The 20,714-nt window shown below is 41.4% G+C and overlaps 2 protein-coding genes across 14 annotated transcripts in view; one reads left to right on the forward strand and one right to left on the reverse strand.

Moving 5' to 3' along the window:
- Positions 1-7: 7 nt before the first annotated feature.
- On the reverse strand, positions 8-13,660 carry ORMDL1 (ORMDL sphingolipid biosynthesis regulator 1). Of its 4 annotated transcripts, XR_009402994.1 has the most exons (5): positions 13,570-13,660; positions 10,494-10,674; positions 5,069-5,220; positions 3,337-3,462; positions 1,497-1,583 (listed from the first exon to the last, which is right to left on the reverse strand). XR_009402994.1 is itself a non-coding variant. In XM_059393046.1 (4 exons), exons 2-4 carry the CDS (start codon positions 10,665-10,667, stop codon positions 1,448-1,450), a joined length of 462 nt encoding a protein of 153 aa, XP_059249029.1. In that variant the 5' UTR covers positions 10,668-10,674; positions 13,570-13,660; the 3' UTR covers positions 8-1,447. The 4 variants fall into 4 exon arrangements, 3 of the variants coding, with proteins under 3 accessions (XP_059249029.1, XP_059249030.1, XP_059249031.1); XM_059393046.1 differs by lacking the exon at positions 3,337-3,462 and having other exon boundaries at positions 8-1,583; XM_059393047.1 differs by lacking the exons at positions 3,337-3,462; positions 13,570-13,660 and adding an exon at positions 12,757-12,847 and having other exon boundaries at positions 8-1,583.
- PMS1 (PMS1 homolog 1, mismatch repair system component) overlaps positions 12,839-20,714 on the forward strand; it is an 85,272-nt gene continuing 77,396 nt past the window's right edge. For 4 of the 10 annotated variants that reach the window (XM_059393028.1, XM_059393034.1, XM_059393035.1 and 1 more), the window contains exons 1-2: positions 14,169-14,258; positions 19,069-19,220. In XM_059393028.1, coding sequence (XP_059249011.1) covers positions 19,089-19,220 — 132 coding nt within the window. In that variant the 5' untranslated portion in view covers positions 14,169-14,258; positions 19,069-19,088. Of the gene's footprint in view, positions 13,088-13,495; positions 13,586-14,168; positions 14,259-16,989; positions 17,096-17,663; positions 17,839-19,068; positions 19,221-20,714 lie in introns of those variants that run through there. The other 6 variants (XM_059393032.1, XM_059393030.1, XM_059393029.1 and 3 more) reach the window with 6 other exon arrangements.

A 20,714-nucleotide genomic window follows, 5' to 3' on the forward strand; every position in this document is an offset into this window, starting at 1 on the left:
AATAATCTTACATGAAAGAAAAGTTTTATTCAAGTATAGATTACTGGTTTAAAAATACATGGGAAAAGACAAACATACAAAAGCATTATTACACAACTGATTTCTAAACTCGGTACTTCTGTAATACAAAATAATGATCATTAGCCCCCAAAAGTCAGTTTATTGAAACAAATTGATTTTTCAGTTGGTCTATAACTCTTTTCACTCAGTTTTGTTTACAAATATTAGCGGACTTTTCAGTTTCATCCCGTATCAGAACTTTGTTTTTGACATATGTCCTTCTCAAAGCAGTATAAGTTATTTCTTGTAATTAATGCCAGCTATCGGAAGTGTCTCTAAGCCACAAGAATTCAATGTGGTTGCTGCTTTGGAAACAGTTACCACTCTGGGTTAATCTGCACTAAAATTCATGTATTGAAAGGCAAAACATTAATGGGAAAAGTATGGGGGTTGAGAGCAGGGGGTGTAAGAAAAGAAATTTTTTTTTTTTTTTTTACTGCAATCCCACTAAAGACGACTCCATTATTTACTTTGGTACTACTGCTAGAGAAGCAGTTTCTGCCAGACCACAGGTCGGCTAAATAGCTGTCCATTTTGTTTCCTTTTCTAAACAACAGCAGTCTTTCACAATCAGATTGATCAACTAAATAAGCAGAGAGCTTTAACTTATCATATATTTTAACTGTGTGAAATAAATTATTTTCTTCACTGGATTAGCAGCCCTGTGTCTGGAAAGGCAACAAAACCCACTCTGCTCCAAAATGAGAAGTCTGACTCAGAGGCTCTTTATAAGGTGCCTGGCTGTCTTCTATCACCAGTCATGAAGGTGGACCTTCACAGTAACTTAATAAATGTAAAAATGACCTCATCCTTCAATACAGTGTCGAGCCAGCAAAACCAAAAAATTACAATCATAAAGTAGGGATTGGCTTGTATAAAACAAGAGGGAAATATCCTCTTATGTAACACAAGAGGAATATAAAATGATCTGTAATAAACTGTAATAAAAATGATCTGTAATAAACTTGTAAAGAGATGATTCTGGTTTACATGTATGTCTGCTTAAACTGACTGAATGATTGGAAATTTTCTTCTCCTAACATAATGTCCACTCATTATAAGCTAAGGTGTTCTTAGTATCTTATAAATCTCTTCTTTCCTTGGATTTATCTACTATACCCTCACTTTACAGCCATTTAACTTATAAGCTGGGCCTGCCCAGCCTGCCTGTAAAGCCTCTCTTTAGAAAGACACCACATGCATTAGACAGAGGCATCTTATAGTAAATATCTGCCCTTCAAAACAGCATATGAAGAACCAGCAACTGGCCCTCCAATGTAAATACTTCTCATTTCACATTATCATGGAAACAGTGCAGTTTCCTAACCACTCCTTCCTTACAGAAAACTCAGTAGCTGTAAACATTTTTGTTCCATTCCAAAACATTTCAATACTTATTAATTCCAAAGATCCGAACACCATGAAGCTGTGGCATTTTAGGAATTAGCACAGTCAGGAGAGAAGCTGTGTTTAGGATGAAGTGAGTTGGATCATACTTCGTATAGAAACTTGCCAGAAAATATCTGCAGAAATAAAAATTAAAAACATATATAACATGTAAAATTGGTAAAAAATTTAAAGGTAAAAAAGGCCAGTGAAACAATAAATACCTTTGGGGCCTAAATTAATTTGGGATTTAAAAAGTGATTTAACGGAGGCATATACACACATTTCACATCTCTGCCATTATGTTAAATGCATTTGAAAGAATGTGTTTGCGGGACGCCTGAGTAGCACAGCTGGTTGAGCGTCCAACATTCAGTTTTGGTTCAGGTCATGATCTTGGTGTTGGTGAGAGCAAGCCCTGCAACAGGCTCCATGCTCAGCATCGAGTCTGCTTGGGATTCTCTCTCTCTCTCCCTCTCCAAAATAAATAAATCTTAAAAGAAAACAAGGTGTTTGCTACTTAGTATCCATTAAAGTATAAGGCAATTTCACGTACAGTTTTGTATTTCTGCAGAGAAGATCCAGATCCAAAGCATCTATCATATTTTCAAAGGCTTTGTGATGTACCAAAAGGTTAAAAACTACTGCTATAAAGTTGTAAAAATGGGGTGTTCATACATTAGTACAATTCAGTATCTTTGAAAGAAATCAAATACTTGATCGCCCTTTTGATGTTCTCATTTCCATATTATAGCTGTACAGGTTGACAACCAATTTAACTGGAAAACTGACAGACACTGCTGTAAAATTCCAACTGCTTTGCTGAATTGGACATATGTACATATTCAAAGACATTCAACATCTGAGAATTTTTTTTTAACAAGACTAAGCTACCTTTAGGACCATAAACCATCAAGTGAGAATTGTCTAGTTTTACCCAGGGGTACATCAAGAGTGCAGACACATCATCTGGCCACTGAGAGTATCCTACTATAGAAAAGATGTAAAGACTAAAATATCATACTTTACTTGACCATAACTAAGAAGTTATTCTGCTATGGCTGTTCATCTAATTAGTACTATTAGAGTATACAGGAAAGTATCCTAGTAGCCTTTCCTCTAAGTACTGTCATTAATTTCTAATAAGGGGAAAAAAATATCTTGTATAATATGGTTAGAAAAGAACAGCTATTTTCAGGTATAACTAAAAAATCACAGAGAGCTCCATATATCATTTTCAGAATCATCTAAATTGAGGAATTCTATAATTTTCCACCTATTTCACAAACTATAATCAGAACTTCTGGAAAAATAAACCATACTCCTCAACCTTCAGTCTAAACCCTTTCTTCCACATTTCATATACCTGAAGACTGTTTTTATACTTCCTTCACTAACAAAATAGCTTGCATTTAGTAAGCATATCTGCATTTGCATTTAGTAAGCATATCTGATTTCCTACAATCATTATGGGTTTAATGTATAACCTGATATGTTGGAAATAGTTTATCTTCTTGGAATGGTTTCTCATACTGTAGCACATGTCTCCCTTGTTTTCCCCCCTCCCCCCCCCCCCCCCCCCCCCCCCCCCCCCCTTTAGGTCTTTTATTAAAGACTAACTTTGTGTGTAAATGACAGGTTCTTAGAAAACTTAAGACAACCCTCCAAAGGGATGCAAAACCAAGGTGGGAATTATTTAACTGCAAGATGCCAGATTTCCATTTGCCCATTTCCAGTTACCAAAGGGTATACCGGAAAGAGACCTATATTGAAGTTTAGGATTTTATCTGGGCTCTGGACTCTAACTAGCTGTAAGACTGAAACAAGGTAACGCATTTGAACCTATTTCTTTATCTAAAAATCTGGGATAACATTGCATGCCCCACCTACCTGACAAATGATGATCAAATAAGAAACTATGAAAGCACTCTGAAAAGTATCAATTTATATAGATGGCTTTAATGCTGTTTCTCCAGTTATATAAGGAATTTAATCACAGAATATTTGAAATCATACCTGTGGGTCAAAAATACATTTTTAGAAATACGGATGTTGTACACAGGTACATTTTAGTTGACTATTTTGTGATAGCTCTTACTGAAAATTCAGTAGAAATGTCAGGCTTTTTACATTAATTATAATGCAATCCTCAACATTTTATAGATGAGGAAACTGAGGCTTTCAAAGAAATAGCCAAAAGTCATGCAGCTAGTAAGCAGTAGAGCTTAAATCCAAATTTAGGGTTGTTTGTATAACTATTATTCCTGTTACTGCACTTATCTTTATTATATCATATAAATCATTAATCTTTTTATGTTAATTTTATAGGGGGCTGGAACAAAACCTTTAAAAATTTCCTCAAAGTGCTATCAATGTAAGAAAAAAGAAATCACTTTATGATCAATTTATTCTTCTCATTTGAAAGAGCCTTCCTTTTTCTGCTCATCTATCTAAAATTCTAGTTTAAGGAATCCTAAAGCCTCCAAGAAATCTTCCCAGTTATTCCAGACTGCACTGATTTTATCATGGATGCATTACTATATATAAGCTATAAGGTACCCAGTGTTTGACTAAGATATATGTAAAATGTCCATTATACGTATGCAACTACACTGAGTGTGGGATTCAAAGCAATCTATGCACTGACAAATTCTTTGCACAAACAAATCATTTACAATCACAGATAATACAAAGTGGCATAAATAAGGGATATGTAATAACTACTAAAGCTCAAAACAGACCATTATTACTTAAGGATAGGTGCTAAGGAAAAGACCTTATTGAGGAGGTAGGATCTAAATCTTGAAAGAATGATAAATTATGAAAGGAGAAGGTATCTGGGGTAGGAGAAATGATTTGAACAAAGGCACAGAAATAGGACTATGTATGAAGTATTCAAGAAATGCTGGCTAGAAAAGTTTTACCAGATGGGAGGTGGATGGGGGTAAAATAGTCACACAGAGGGAAAACGAGGCAGGAACCACTCTGAAAGGCCCTGAATATCAGGTAAAAGGAGGTAACTTAAGGTTAAATGCTTTACAGATAGGTATTATCTCATTTATTTCTTATGGCATCAAACTGAGCTATGTACTAGTGGTCAGAATTTCATTTATGAACAAACCAAGCAGGGTGAGTGATAAACACAGGATTTGACCGAGATCTGTTCTACGATGAAAGCCTAACTTCTCTTGTCTATAAACTATACAGCAGTGTCTCCCAATGAGTTTGAACATCTAAATTGGGGGCAGGGCCAGGGGGGAGGTGGTCAATCAAATTCATCTGAAATCATCCAAATCCATGTTTAGGAAGATACGGGATAAGATGGTATCTTTAGCTTTCTTGTAAGCAACTTAAGGCTATGAGCTAGGATATATTTGACTTGTATAACCCAGAATATCTAAACATACTAATAGGCACACTATGTTGTCTCTATGTATTACTGACTGAGGTAAAAACAGTTCATTTCAGCTGTTAAAAATTTTGCCTGTATTTTATGCTCTGTGGTAGCTCTTTATTGGTAGATGTTTCAACAAATATTGTTTCTAATTGAAATTCAACCTACTAAAAGGACCGCTCCCTCTTACCCAATCTTCTTCATACCTAAGAAATTTCCACCACTTACAGAATTATTGGAGAAATTGTGAAAAACTTCCGTGAAGATGTAAACTGTACTCCATAGTCCAGTTGTTCCCAATGAGTTAGGAGCCTTGCTTTACCCTGGTCAGGAGTTTCAAAAGGTGTTCCTTTTACTGCATGCAAAAATACATACATCCCCTGGAAAACAAGCAAGGGGTTATATAATCAATACCAAATATAAAATTAGTATTTGTCAGTAAGCATTAAGATAGTTCCAGAGGGCTTATGACAGTATGGGTGATTCAACTTAACAGCTCAAATTTTAAGCTTTCATAATATTTGTGAAAGGCTGTGGCCAGTTTCTTCAAAGCAAAATAAAACTTCCAGAGGCATATGAATATTATTTGGTGAAAACCAATAAAAGATCAACTGAAACTAACCTGTTTTCATCTTCTATTAAACTGAAAATACACACACACACAAAATCAGGATAACTTTACATCATTACATTTAGGTTTTCTAATACCTTTCCTATTGGGAAACAGGATTATCTTTCTTTTTTTTTTTTTTTTTAAGATTTTATTTATTTGACAGAGAGACAGAGCCAGAGAGCGCAAGCAAGGGGAGTGGCAGAGAAGGCAGCAGCTTAACTAACTGAGCCACCCACTCAGGAAACAAGAGTATCTTATCCCTGATGTATAGGAATGTTTAGGGTCATATTAATAAATCTGATGATACTTACAAAATTATAAAAACATACAAATTCATAAATAATAATAAAATTTCTGCATTGGGGAAAATGGTTTGGAAAATATTAAGACTGTCTTTGTCTCCATGGTTCTTTTCTAACACAACAAAGATGGTTATATAGTAGATATAATGTTCAACTCAATTTGGTTTTCAAATCGCCACCGTGCCCAATAGTGTTTCTTCTGAAGTTAATTTTTAAAAAGATTTATTTATTGATTTAAAGGGTGGGGGAGAAGGAGAAAAGCCAGATGCGGGGCTCAATCTCAGGATGCCAAAATCATGACTGGAGTCAAAATCAAGAGTCAGATGTTGGGGGCGCCTGGGTGGCTCAGTGGGTTAAGCCGCTGCCTTCGGCTCGGGTCATGATCTCAGGGTCCTGGGATCGAGTCCCGCATCGGGCTCTCTGCTGAGTGGAGAGCCTGCTTTCCCCTCTCTCTCTCTCTCTCTCTGCCTGTCTCTCTGTCTACTTGTGCTCTCTCTCTGTCAAATAAATAAATAAAAAATCTTAAAAAAAAAAAGAGTCAGATGTTTAATCAACTAAGCCACATAGGTGGCCCTGAAGTTAGCTTTTTTGAAAGTATAAAACATTACTAAAATCCATTCTGTCTGGGGATATGTTTGAACATCTAATTTTGTCATTAGGAAAAAAACCAATATATGCTAGATTTTGTATCCTTGATTTTATGATTCTATTTAGATCATTGGTAGTACTTCATTGCAGGATGGATCACTGAGGCACCAGTAACAGAATATTCTTGCCTAAATATTATCATCAGTTTTCGTCTTAGAAGTCACAATGAGGTGTCTTTTTTGCTTCTTCAACTTTTAATAAATATATGGAAAAAAAAGAAAAATTAGTGGTTTGAAATTTTATATTATTAACTAAGTTAAGAGAGCCATTCTTTTCAAAACTGAGTCTACTTTCCAGTTACTCCATCAGGCATTACAAAAGTTGTTTAGCTACAATAACACCTAAGCTATACAGAAACACACTCTTGTTCTATTGGATTTAAGTCAAAAAGCATTTAATAAATGGCTTATATGTACAGGACACATGACATGTATGCACATATAAAACTGAGTAAGAAACGTCCACAGCCTTGAAAAAAATGCAATCTTCTATGAGACAGTAAGAAAAAGACATCCAGAAGCAACTATAATGTAGGGAAGAAACCGCTACCAAAGGTACAGTCAGAGTATATGGCCAATGTGGAGGTTCTTTGCTGCTGAGGCAAAAGCTATGATGCTACCTTATCAACTATCTCATTCTTGTCAAGCGACAACTCCTTGTGAAGCCTCCCTCATTAGTAATAGCTTATGTGCTTGTATAGAATTTTATTAAAAATACTTTTATTTCTAGCACAATATATTTTGTTAGCATTGTTTACATGTTTGTTCTCCCATTAGCCTGAACACCTCAGGAACAAAGGTTGGTATGCAGCAAGTACTAGATACTAAGCCAAGATGACACTAAGCTAAGGAATGTTTATTCTGTAAGCACAAGGAAACCATTCTCACATGGGCTTTACAGGAGACAATTAAACAGAAATTGTCTGTTAAATTCTGAGGAGTATAGGACCCAAAAAGTTAAGAATCTCTACTCTAACCCATGCATGTATTAGAAACATCAAAGAGAAAAACAATCCTCTCATTACTTCCTTCAAATTACATGTATCACTAGTGTTTAGAATATTCAAACAGAAATATCTTATATAGGGGCACCTGGGTGGCTCAGTGGCTTAAAGCCTCTGCCTTCGGCTTAGGTCATGATCCCAGGGTCCTGGGATCGAGCCCCACATTGGGCTCTCTGCTCCGTGGGGAGCCTGCTTCCTCTTCTCTCTCTGCCTGCCTTTCTACCTGCTTGTGATCTCTGCCTGTCAAATAAATAAATTTAAAAAAAAAATTAATTAAAAAATTAAAAAGAATAAAATCTCATCTGACCATACATCTTCTATCCCATTATTTTTAATAGTTATTCCATAAAATTTAGTGATGGAAAATTTATACCCAAATCAAAAAAATTGGGGAAGAAAATATGTAGCTCATGGTTAGCCGTTAATATTTACTGGCTAAAAATACAGAACATTTTCATTCTTTAAAAAGCTAGGCTGAGAATTCTGTGAAATATTAATACCTCTAAAAGTGAACTATAGCACTGTAAAAATGAATACAAACAATCACTGTTGGCTTCTACTGTATGGTTCAGAAAGTTAAAGGCAGTAATTTTTCTAACCACGGATAACAAGTAGGTCTATTTTCCCATTTAAAAGGGCTCAGGACTATTTAATATTTTATTGGTTTAATGTACTCTGTCTTCAAAGGAAATTTAAATCTGGAGTCATGTTAATTGCTACATCAATGGCTGGTAGTTAGGTTTTTAGTGTGGTGAACTAATAAGTCAAAAGTGTGCTTTCCAACAAGTTGTCAATTACCTATGCTTTGTTCAGAGACACATACTGTATTTCAAAATCTCAGTCAACCAACTTGAAAACATCTGGGCAAGGGGAGAGGGTAACTTCTAAAGTATATTTAATACATGTGCCACTGGAGAAGGGAAAATTATATGAGAACACAGACTAATTCAGCAAGCAGTTACATAGGTCTTTAGAGATATGGGAAATAAGGAGACAGATTCCTAATTATAAAACTATGACAAATACACTTAAAAGAATGCAGCATAGAAGTTCTGTAGCTTCCTGGAGATGGAGATATTCGAGTTTTCCTGGACAAGTAGGAATCTGCTCAGCAGAGGAGGGTTGAGGGAGGGTATTAAAATAGTGGGAAAAGAGCCTAAGCCAAAATAAAAAGATAAGATAATTTTCATTACTGTTAGAGCAATACTCATGTTTGGAGATGCATTGAGATAAGGTTGAGTCCTTTTCTTGACACTGTACTGTTATCAACTGGTCTTGTATGCCACATAAGGAACTTATTTTACTATGAAATAATAAGGATTCATAGAAGGACTCAGAGCATGACTTGAGCATATGTGCATTTTAAAATAACTCTCTGCCAAATTGGAATGGAGGATGGTAGCGGAACATCAAGGAATCCATTTAATCTACTAGAGTAATCCACCTGAGAAAAAAATAAGGGCACAAATTATAGCAATCCCAGTGGGGATCAAACTGAGACAGTAAAGCAGTAACACAGGGCTCTGACTAAATGGATATGGAATGCAGAGGAAAAGGAGTTAATCTAAAATAGACTGACCACGTATCTTAGACAGCATGAATGGTCCTGATTTACACTTATTTTCTTGGAACAGTTTTTATTAGCGCTCCCTTTTACTCTCAAAACAGTCTCAATTTGGATAATTCTTTACAAGAATCACTTTACCTTTGACATTCAGCTATCTGGCTTGATTTACCAGACAGACAGTGGTGCCTTTAGATTAGATCAGGAAAAAAGCCAGAGGAACAGGTTGTGAGTGGTAAGGGAGAGACCAGGAATGAGTTCAATTTATAATCGTTTGGCTTAAGGTACAAGATGATCTGGCAATAAGGATGAAGTAATCTTGATAGAATACACAGAATAAAAAGAGATGAAGAACTGAACCTTGGGGGCAGAAATATTTAGGAGAGGAAAACAGAAGGAAGAATTTACAAGAAAGAGAAAAGGGAAAATGAGAAATATATCTAGGAAAAAGTGATCTCATGAAAGCCAAAGAAAACGATAGTAAAACAGATATAGTAAAACGTATATAACTCCTGTACAATATTTCAGAGAAGTCACTACTTAAAAATAGTCCTACCAAAGTCCATCACATAAAATGGACTAAATGACATTTATTTGTTTTTGTCACCACATTACCCTTGTTCTCCTCCAAATTCAAATACCCTTCAGAAGATAAGAACTAAAAATATTAATTTAAAAAAGAACTATTTCTCCTATATTTCCCTGCCTTAATATCCCATGTTCCTCATTTTCTGGATATCTTTAAAAATATAATTAGTCTGGAGTCAATTATAAGACTCAACTAATGGATTTCTCCTCTTTCATTCTGCCTTCTTAGACTGTTAAAGATAAGAGAGGTCACTATCAAGCAGTTTAGAAAGGACTGAAGTTTAACAAGGATTGAAATCAAAGATGGTTATTAGTCTCCAGTTAATCAAAAACCATAATTACTTCTGAAGCATTTTTGTTAGTCGATATATTGTAACAGCCTGAATTAGTGTCTTGTAATTTTTGCTAAAATGACCTACTATTTTCTAGATTCCATAAAACCATAAGGAAGAAAAAAGAGGCCTTACTTAGAAAAAGGGCCCAATGTTTAAATATTAAGTATTATAGAAAAAAATATAATCCTATTCCAGGTTAGAATTCTTCAAAATTGTCACATGTATTAAAAAAAAAAATCACTGAACTGTAAGTCAGCAAGTTTAAATATTCTATATGATTATATCTCAATAAAACTATTAAACTAAGTCATGTGTTTTTCTTCTTTATAGCATGAAACTTTAAACTTTTTAAAAAATTGTTTAAATACACATAACATAAAACGTAGCATCATAATCACTTCTAAGTGTACAGTTCAGTGGTATTAAGTGCATTCACACTGATATGCAACCATCACCACCATCCATCTCCAAAACTCTTTTCATCTTACAAAACTGAAACTGTACCCATTCAACAGCAACTCCCTTTTGCTTCTTCCCTCAGTCCCTGACAAATACTAAACCTTAGGTTTTTAGGTGCTTTGTATAAAGTGAAATTCTTACCAGATTATGTATAACATTTGTTAAGGTCCAAGCAACAGGAACACTGAAGAAGGGAATACTCAGTAGGACAATATGAAGCAAGCCAACTCCTAAGGCATATGTTAGCCACATACCCCGGCTGTTCATTACACGGGTATTTGGATTCACCTCACTGTGGGCAACTCCAACATTCATGTTTGCTCTGCAGGAAAGCAATGAAATGAATTAACAATGATATAACTGGAAACGTAAACAGTCTTCATTCTGGCATGATAAACTAAGTGTCACTGGGATCATTTTTCTCTAGTTCTGTAAGAGAACACACACACCCACCAAAACATAGTACTTGCAGATGCTAATGAAGGCAGTAAATAACTGTTAACATTGGACTTCAGGGTAAGACAAACAACACTTATTTTTATGGATCTTATTGAAAAAATAAATTAAAATCTCTTTCCTAAAGCTTGTCTTCTAGCATGTTGTTTTTACTAAATGAAATAATGGACAGGAAAACGCAAACGGAAAGAGAAAACCTAAACTTTATTATATCATGAAACCAAAGTGAAAGTTCAGGAGAAAAATGTACGAACAGAAAAAAACTAACATAAAAAAACAAAGCTGCAGTATTATTTGCAATACCCAAGATATGGAAGCAACCCAAGTGTTCACTCCCATGTGAATGAATAAAGATGTGTGGATGCAAATATATGTATAATAGAGCATTATTTAGCCATGAAAAGGAATGAAAACTTGTCATCTGCAACAACGTGGACGGACCTAGAGGATGTAAGGCTAAAGTGAGGTAAGTTACAGGAAGACAAACAATATATTTCACTTATATACGGAATTTAAGAATCAAAACAAACAAAAAGACCAAAAAACAAAACAAAACAAACCAAACCACTCTTAAATACAGAGAACAAACGGGGGTGGTTGCCCGAGGCGGCTGGTGAGAGGGGATGGGTGAAATAATAACGGGGATCAAGACTAGTTTATCTAACTTGATGAGCACTGAGAAACCTACAGTCGTTAAATCTTTATCCCGCACACCTGATACTCCTACGTTTGCTAATTATAATCGAATTAAAGACAGAAAAAGGCAAAGTGGATGCAGCCGGTCTTCTGAATAGCCAGACTCTTGTACCTAACGTAACGCTGCTTCCAAAGAGCGGTCAGGAGCAAGTCCCCGCTCTTTAAACACTGACCCTGGGAGAACTCACGGCGGTGGGAAACCCGGCGGCCAAGGGCGAAGGTTGGTTTCTCAGTCTCATGAGAAGGGAAGTCACAGCAACGAGTCTTTCCTCCTCTAACTCCTCAACTCCCCTAAAATTTTAGTTCTTGGTTTTTCTGAGTCGTTCCTTCCACGGCACTGGAGAGGACGGTCGCAGGAAGACGGGGTATGAGTCCCCCGGGACTGCAATGCCGACGCTGCCTCGGTTCCCAGCCTCGCTCGAAGGCAGCAGCGGCCCCGAAGAACGTCCTCCGGCCCCGGGGACGGCCGCCCGCGAGGCGCGCCCGCGACAGGTCCGAGAAGCCGCCGGCCGCTGGGTCCCGCGAGCGGCCGCGGCCGAGGAATCGCTCCCAACGCCGTGCAGCACGCGCTTCCGCAGCGAAGGGCCGCACGCGCTCGGCCCAGCGCACGGCTCCGCGGCCCGGCTCCGCGAGCGCAGCGGCACACGCCGGGACGCGCCGGGGCTCGAGGGGCCGCGCGCCCGCGCTGCTGCGGAGCCGGAGGCGCGGTCACCGCGTCCCCGTCTTCCCAAGCCGCAGGCCGGGCTCCGAGGAGCCGCAGCACAGTCGGTCCACCGTCCGCGGTGGGAAGGAAAACAGCAAAGCTCTGCACATTTCCGTCGGAGCCGGAGGCCCAGGGCGCGCCCCGCCCCACGGCAGAAAGCCTTCCCGGGCGTCCGCCGCGCTCCGTCAGGGCTTCGGACCGTGAGGAGCCGCTCGGCTCTGCCCACGCCGGGGCCTCGAGGGCGGCGACGGCCCTCCCGGGGACTCCCTCGCCCGGCGGGGGCGCTCGGCCCGCGGAAGCTCCGCGAAAGCCGCGGCGGCTCCCACGCCCGCCTCAGACTCGCCCTTCCGGCTCGCGGCCGCCCCGCCCACAGGACCGCGGCGAGCGACGCGGTCCCGGGACGCGCCTCGGAGGCCCTCGGGTCCGCGCCCGCCGACCCGGAGCCGCCGACGCAGCCGCAGTCCACCTTCCCCGCCAGCCTCCCTGCCCCACAGCGCCTTCCCGCCGCGGACAGCAGCCCAGCCCCCGCGGCCGCTCGTGCCCACTCACCCGCCGCCTCAGTCCCGGCGGCCCGCTCGGAACCCCGTCAGCGCGCGGGCGACGGCTGCTCCGGAGGCCCCCGCGCCAGCGATCGGCTCCGCGCGGCGCCGCACAGCTTGCGGAAGCGTCCGGAGCGGAACGCGCCGCCAGGCGATTGGCTGCGGGCAGCGTCCATCCCACGCCGCCTGGGCGGGGCGGGACTAAGAGCTGCGCGCCCAGCGCCCGCCCCGCCGCGCACGCCTGGGGGCGGGTCCGGGGCCCGGGAGGTGGATCCTGGGAGCTCGGCGGGCCCGGCTGGTCCGCCCGTGGGTGGCCATCGCCCCCGCGCGCGCGCGAGAAGGTAGTGTTGTGCGCCTGACGGCGTTCATGCTCCTCTTGTCGGTCTGCAGAGCCCCTGCCCTCGGCTCGCCGGGTTGGGCGCGAGGGCACCTCCGGCAGCCCTGCGCCGCCCGCGCGCTCGGCCCCCAGCCCGGAAGGGGCGGGAAGCGGGCGCCGCCGGGCTCGGGCGCGCGCGTGGAGCGCGGCCTCTCGGCGGGGCTCGGCGGGCGTCGGACCGCTTCGGCGCGTCCTGACTGAACGCCGCGGGGGCTTCGCTGCAGCGCGCGGCCGCGGCCTTCTGAGGGCGGGCTTGCAAGTTTGTGCCGCGGGCGCCGTGCGACGGCCGCGGCCCGCAGCCGGCTGCGTGGGGTGCTGTGGCGGCGCGCTCGGGGCGCAAGCGAACAGCCGCTGGACCGTGATTGCGCCTGGTGCCGTGGGGGCGCCCGCAGGCGGGGAGGCGCGGGGGGACGCGCCGAGGAGGCGCAGGCTGCCGCGTGCGCTCACCCGAGACGGAGAGAAGGTCAGGCTGTTCGCAGCGAGCCTCGTCGCGTGGCCGTTCACGACGCCGGTCGCCTCGCGGCGGTAACGTGCGGCGGCGCTTCAGAATTCGAGTCGGGAGCCGGGCCCGATCTGCGCGTCCGGAGTTCCCGTTGGCTCCGCGGAGGGCCGGCTGGCGCGCGAAGGGAGCGGCTTCATCCTGTTCCCTCCGGCCGCACACTCTCGCCTTCTTTTCTCGGCGCCTCGCGGGCCTTCAGCGACTGTGCGGACGGTCTGTTCCAGGCGTGTTCGGTTCCCGGCCGGCGAGTGTGGACGGAGCCGGAGCCCGGACGCGCGCCCGTTCGGTGCTTGTGACGTCAGCCGCACCCCTCACGGCCCCGGGGCAGTCGGTGCGCGGGTGGCCGAGCCCTTGCCGGGTTCCCGGGTTCGCTGGGGCTGTGGGAGCCCATGAACTCGCAGCTCGGCGGAAGACACCGAAACGGGAGGGGGAGGAGCCCGCGATGAGTGTCGGGTCGGAACTCGGGCAGCCTGCGGGGGCAGGACCGGGAGGGCAGCCCCCTCTCGCGGCGGGGGGCTCCAGCGTGGAGCAGCTGGCGCGCGGCGGAGTCGGAAGTCCGAGGGCCGCGGTGGAGACCGCCCTGTGAGCTGAGGAGCGAGCGAGGGCCACCGCGCGGAGAGACCGGTCGCGTGCTGGGGCGAGTTTCCTGCGCGTCCGGGGGCCGGGGGGAAGGGCTCCGCCAGGGCCAGGGCCAGGGCCAGGCTGACGGACGGCGCGCTCCGCCCGACGAGCGGGGGCAGCGCCCTCGAGAGGTCCAGGTGCGGCCAGAGCCGAGCGGCCGGAGGGCGGACGCGGACGGGCGGGAGCTTCCGCCCTGCTTCAGGAGTGTGCGGGGGCGGAGCCGCGGCTCGAGCTGTAGAGAGCAGGGGCCAGCTTCAGAGATCTGGGCAGTCGAGAGGATTGTGCGCGGGCTGTGGAACGCGTCGCGATTTCCCGCGCGACCTCGGGATCCTCGTGCCGCCTGTGAGACGGGCTGAGCACGGCCTTCGCAGCCCAACGTGCGCACCTGTCCCGGACTAGCTTTGTGATCTTGAGTCCTGTGATCTTCCATCTTAGAAGACTTAAGTTCCACTTGCGATAGAGGAACGATAGGGCAGTTGTGAAGATTAAAATGGGATTTTATATATATATATAAAGTTGCTTATGGTAGCTGTTACTGTTACTATCAAACACAAGAACAACGACCGTCAAATAGAGAAAGACCTGAGACTAGTTTGGGGCATGTTTAAGTGTGAGTTTCCTCCGGGTTATCCAAATGGTGATGATAGAAGGCTCTGGGGAATGAGGTCCGGAAAAAAAGGCTGGTTAGGAAATACAGGTGAGATAGGAGATGACAGGAGCCAGGTAAAAGAGAGTTTATAAAAGGGGGGAATTAAGGCAGTGGTGACTGGCCAGGAAGGAGGACACTCTAGCTAAGCTTTACGTTGAAATGCTGATAAAAAAATTTTTTTTTGTGACCCTTGATTAGTATTCTTCAAGTGATTACTGTGAGTGAAATACTCTGATTATTCCATGCTGCGTCTAGAAATACATAATATATAATTGCCTGTGCTCAGAAGTTATGCAGGTCAGGACGGTGTGATAAACATGCAACAAGTACTGTGAACCAAGTTCCTTAGGAATGTAGAGGGAGGAGAGGATCTTTCCTGATCGGGTGGTCCGAAAGGACCATGTTACAAGTGGCTGTGGGACTGGCTCTAGGATGATACACAGGATTGCACTAGGAGGAAGTAGAGACACAAGGAGGATGGGATTGCTGGCAAAGAAGATTGAGATTTCTGGTCTTATTAATTAAGAATAGTGTGGATTGGGACGTCTGAGTGGCTCAGTGGGTTAAGCCTCTGCCTTCAGCTCAGGTCATGATCTCAGGGTCCTGGGATCAAGCCCCATGTTGTGTGCTCTGCTTGGCGGGGAGCCTTCTTCCCCCTCTTCTGCCTGCCTCTCTGCCTACTTGTGATCTCTCTCCCTCTCTCTCTCTCTGTCAAATAAATAAATAAAATCTTAAAAAAAAAAAAAGGATAGTGTTTATTAAGGGAAATAGCAAAGTGAAGTAGAGGGTAGGGGGAAGGGAACAGGAAGATAAATTCTGTTTTACAAATTATCTTGAGGTCACCTTGACACTGATTGTTAGAAATGCCTATTTTAATGTGGAAAGACAGAGATCTCTGTTGGGGATATAGTTTTAGAAGATAGTTTGGCTTCATAGAGAAAGAAGATAATCACTGGGGTAATAGGGTTGAGGGAATAATTTTTTGTTTGTTTTTGCATTGAAGGTCAAGATGCCTGAGGGCAGACTGGTTAAAGAAATTAGGTGGAGGTTCTTAAGAGAAGAGACAGAGACCTGGGAGTTAGGGAAGAAGGGTGTGCACAGAGGTGTAAATATTTTAAGAAACCAGAGGCCACAGTGGGGTGGAGGAGGTAAGATGTGTGTGAAGTTAGAATTCACATAATGGTCTGCCTTGACTTCAGTATTGGGATGGAATTAGGGACTTGGGGGAAAAATAGACTTTGAAAGACAGATTGTAGAGAATGAGGCAGAAATGGTGAGGTTAATAAGGGGCTTGCTCAGAAAGAGTAAAAGATGAGGTAATGCTAGATTTATACCTAACGTTTGATCAGTGTTTTCTTAGATCCTTGGCATTCTCAAACTAAGGTAGAAGACCTCTTCAACTCAACACTCATCTGATTGCAGGCCATGTAACCTTTGTGGGAGTCGGGATTAGAAGGGAGTAGGAAACCTATTCTCTTAAGTTTAGAGGAACTCAGTGTAGCCCATGTATCCCAGGCTCTTTAACATGTGTATGCCAAATGCTGTAAAAAGTTATATTCATTAGCTTATTTACTACTTACCACAACTGTATGATGTTATTATCTGCATTTTTATAGATTAGATGATTGAGTTTTAGACTTTAATTATTAGCATTGTGTAACTATTAGCATAAGAGCTAGCATATAATGCAAGTGATGATTTCAGAGCCTGCTTTGTTAACTACTGCTCTATACAGCACTGTTGAATAGAACTATAATGTATACCACATATATATACTTCTAGATTTTCTCATAGTCACATTAAGATAAGTAAAAAAATGAAGTTAATAATACATTGAGGTAAGCTGGTATATTCAGAAAATCATTTCATTTTGTAGTCAGTGTAAGAACTTAGTAAAAGTTTATATATTTTTTTCATATTAAGTTTGAAACCCAGAGTGTATTAGAACATCTTAATTTGGAGTTGTTACATTTCAAGTGCTCAGCAGTCACATTTGTCTAGTGGCTATTACCATGTTGGACAATGCAGCTTAGACCTTTAGCCTGTTTGCAGTCTGAACCTGGGGTAGCATGCTGACGGTGCCTTTTGCTTGTGATAGCACTCATTTGTGTGAATGGTAGAACGGTAAAGCAACCTACCTGTCCACATTTTTCCTCACTGGAAAAGCCTCGCAGCACTTGAGATCCACAAAAAGCCATTGAAAGGTAGTTGTTTCCAGCTACTCTCCCTTAAACTGTACCCTAAAACTAAATCAAATATAGAGCTTAATTAGAAGTCACTTGCTAGTATTAAAAACTTCCAATATTTCTTTCCATAAAGATCTTGGATCACAAAACTGTACATTTTATATAGTCTTATCATTTACAGAACGTTTTATTTTATTTTTAGATTATTTTTTAATCTTTTTTTTTTTCCTTAAAAGATTTCACTTATTTGACATCTAGAGAGAGGGGGAGAGTGAGCACACAAGCAGGGGGAATAGCAGGGAGAGGGAGGAATAGGCTTCCCACTGAGCAGAGAGCCAGACATGGGGCTTGATTCTAGGACCCTGGGATCATGACCTGAGCCAAAGGCAGATGCTTAACCAACTGAACCACCCAGGCACCCCTAAGAATATTTTATATGTATTTGCTTACTAGATCCTCACAACAAACCTACAAAGTCCTATCTCCGCTTATGGAGGTAATGAATTGATTTTTCAGAGGGAGGGATTTGCTGCAGTTTACATGCTTTTTTGTTTTGTTTTAAGGATTTTATTTATTTATTTGACAGAGATCACATGTAGGCAGAGAGTCAGGCAGAGAGAGAGAAGAGGAAGCAGGCTCCGTGCTGAGCAGAGAGCCTGATGTGGGACTCAATCCTTGGACCCTGAGGTCATGATCCAAGCCAAAGGCAGAGGCCTAACCCACTGAGCCACCCAGGTGCCCCCAGTTTACATGTATTAAAGGTGAACCTCTAAACCTGTTTTTTTAGACTCCAGTGTGGTATGTTTTTCTACTGTACTGATCAGGTTTGCCTTGTACAAAACAAAATATATTTATTAACTGTTACCAGTTAATATCATTCCGAACTCAGTGTGTTGATCTCTTCCCAAAAATGCATCCCTTAAATTCCTCTGTAATTATTATAGTGGCTGTACTCCCATTCTTACCTATTTTTTTTATATGATTCTGCTCTTCTATGTTTTAATTTGCCTGAGAAAGAATCCTAAATGGATATCTTTTTATTTTGTTTATCTTTAGCATTGCTGTTTAGTTCGGATTTAGATTCCATAAGATCAAATCATGTGAGCATGTGAGTCATGGTAAATTAAAGAAGTACCTAGGGTTCCCCTTTTCCCCATTTTTTTGTCTTGAATCTACAGAGGAATTCCATGTTGTCAACCTAAAGTTTTTATTTTTCTGAAATCTTTTCTGAAATTAAGAATTCAGGCAAAAGTAAACACTGTTCCCTGCATGTTTACATGTGGGATTTCATATGAGGCCCCCCCCCCCCACCTTTGGTTCTTTGTTTGAAAGGCTTTTAGACAAAGGATCCCCCCACACACACACTAAAACAGTGGCAGAGAGATTTTGGGAGGTAAGTTTGGAATGCATGTAAAGGACTTTGAATGCCGGCACAGAGATTTGAAGTTTATCTTGGGGAGCCACATGATTAGAATGATGTTTTAGACACAGTAGTATAGAAGATAGAGCCATCTGATATGTCTGATATCTGACTAGTTTAGATTAACAGTAATGCTAGGGTGTCAGTACTGTAACTCCAATAAAACTTAATATTTGAAAAAGACATTGTAATTCATCAAAACATATAGATGACTAATGATTTTTGAGATTGCCATTAAGGCTTAAGACTAACATTATCCAGTGGTCACTCTTACCCTGGTAGATCAGATATTGCACTCTTTATAGCACAATTTTTCTTACTGTTCTTTAATTACTACCATAGTATGGATTTGTGCCCCAGTCTTATAAAATGAGGGTGATAATGCCACCTATTTTAAAAAATAGTGTAATAAATAAAGTATTTAATACTGTGTGGGCTTACAATAGAGCCTGGCATAGTGGGAAGTCAGTAAATGTGAGCTGCGATTAATTATTGTTATTGCTATCAGATCTGTTAGTTAGAAATGTTTAACAATTTGTATGTTTACAACTTACTTGCATTTTATCTTTAGCTACTCTCCTAAAAGCTAGAATGAAACAGTTGCCTGCAGCAACAGTGCGCCTCCTTTCAAGTTCTCAAATAATCACTTCAGTGGTCAGTGTGGTAAAAGAGCTCATTGAAAACTCCTTGGATGCAGGTGCCACAAGCATAGATGTTAAACTGGTGAGTGTCCCTGAGAAACCAAATACTTTAAAGAAAAGAAGGGCTGGGCAGATGATTTCTCCTTACAGCGATTACCTTTCTTTTCTCTTTTTGTACTAATAAATTATTTTGAGGATGTTGCATTTTTTTTTTGTCTTGTTTAAGAGGAAATTCTTAAAAATAAGTTTTAATTTAAATCAATACTGCAATAGCACTAAAGTAAATTCTGAAAGAAAACTTATTCTTTAGGACTCCATCACCTAAAATGTGAATCTAATTTGTCCATATTTTCTACTAATTATTGTTGGTTATTCATATTTATTTATTTTACACTCATCTGCATTTTATCTTTTCCACCTAATCTGATTTCAAAACTAAAGCCCTTATTGTGTCATAGTTTTCATATTAAAAGATCTTAAATGCTATATATTAAATTGTTTGAGTTAATAGGACTTATGACACTTTTTATGGTTTGTTACAATTAGTTGGCATATCTACCTCCATTATTACAAACTAATTTGTAGAAGTGAGGTCTATATTCTTTTCACTTTTGTGTCCTACATACGTGGCCAGTGCGTGGTAAATAAATGGTGAATAAATTGTTTGAGTAAATAGAAGAATACATTTTTTGGTGACCTTCTAATTATCATATATTTACATTTAGTATTACAACATTAGAAATAATAGCGATAAAAATGTTAGTAGTAAAGAGACTTACTTTTTCTATATATATACACAGAGATAGCTTATATATAGAATGCTTGTATATGGATGTATATGTAGTTGCAGTTGCTCCTTCTAAAAACCATGGAATTTCTGTACTACTATACCTTTTTTTTTTTAAACAATAATGAAGGTTCTGAGAACTTGCCCAAAGTCCTATAATTGGTAAGTAGTGAATCTGAGATTTCAGTTCAGATCTTTGTGTTTCTAAAACTCACTCAAGATCTGTGTTAGTGGTTCTAATAATATTTGGGTACATCAGAGTACTTTCCAGAGTTTATTAAAACAGTTACTGGGCTCTAGAATTTCAGATTTTAGGTGGGGCCCAAGAATTTACATTTGCAACAAGTTTGTGTTGATGCTGAGAACTGCTATTCTGTATCATACCAAACCTGTATTTGTTGTGAATAATATACATTCGGCCCTTGAACAGCACATGTTTGAACTGCATGAATTTTTGACATGGATTTTTTTTTGATCAGTATAGTACTGTAAATATATTTTCTATTCCTTAGGATTTTCTTAATAACATTTTCTTTTTTAAAATTTACTTTATTGTAAGAATATATATAATACATATAACACAAAATATGTGTCATTTGACTTTTGGTGTTATTAGTAAGGCTTCTAGTCAATGGTAGGCTATAAAGAGGAGGCTTGGAAGATGGTGGACTAAGAGAATCCTAAGAGATACAACTAGAGATACAACATCCCAGAGATACAACTAGATAACACATCAGTGTAAATAACCCAGAAAAAACCTGAAGTCTGACGGAATGACCTCCATAACTA

The sequence above is a fragment of the Mustela nigripes genome, chromosome 3 (assembly GCF_022355385.1).
Source record: "Mustela nigripes isolate SB6536 chromosome 3, MUSNIG.SB6536, whole genome shotgun sequence".
NCBI classification, from domain to species: Eukaryota; Metazoa; Chordata; class Mammalia; order Carnivora; family Mustelidae; genus Mustela; species Mustela nigripes.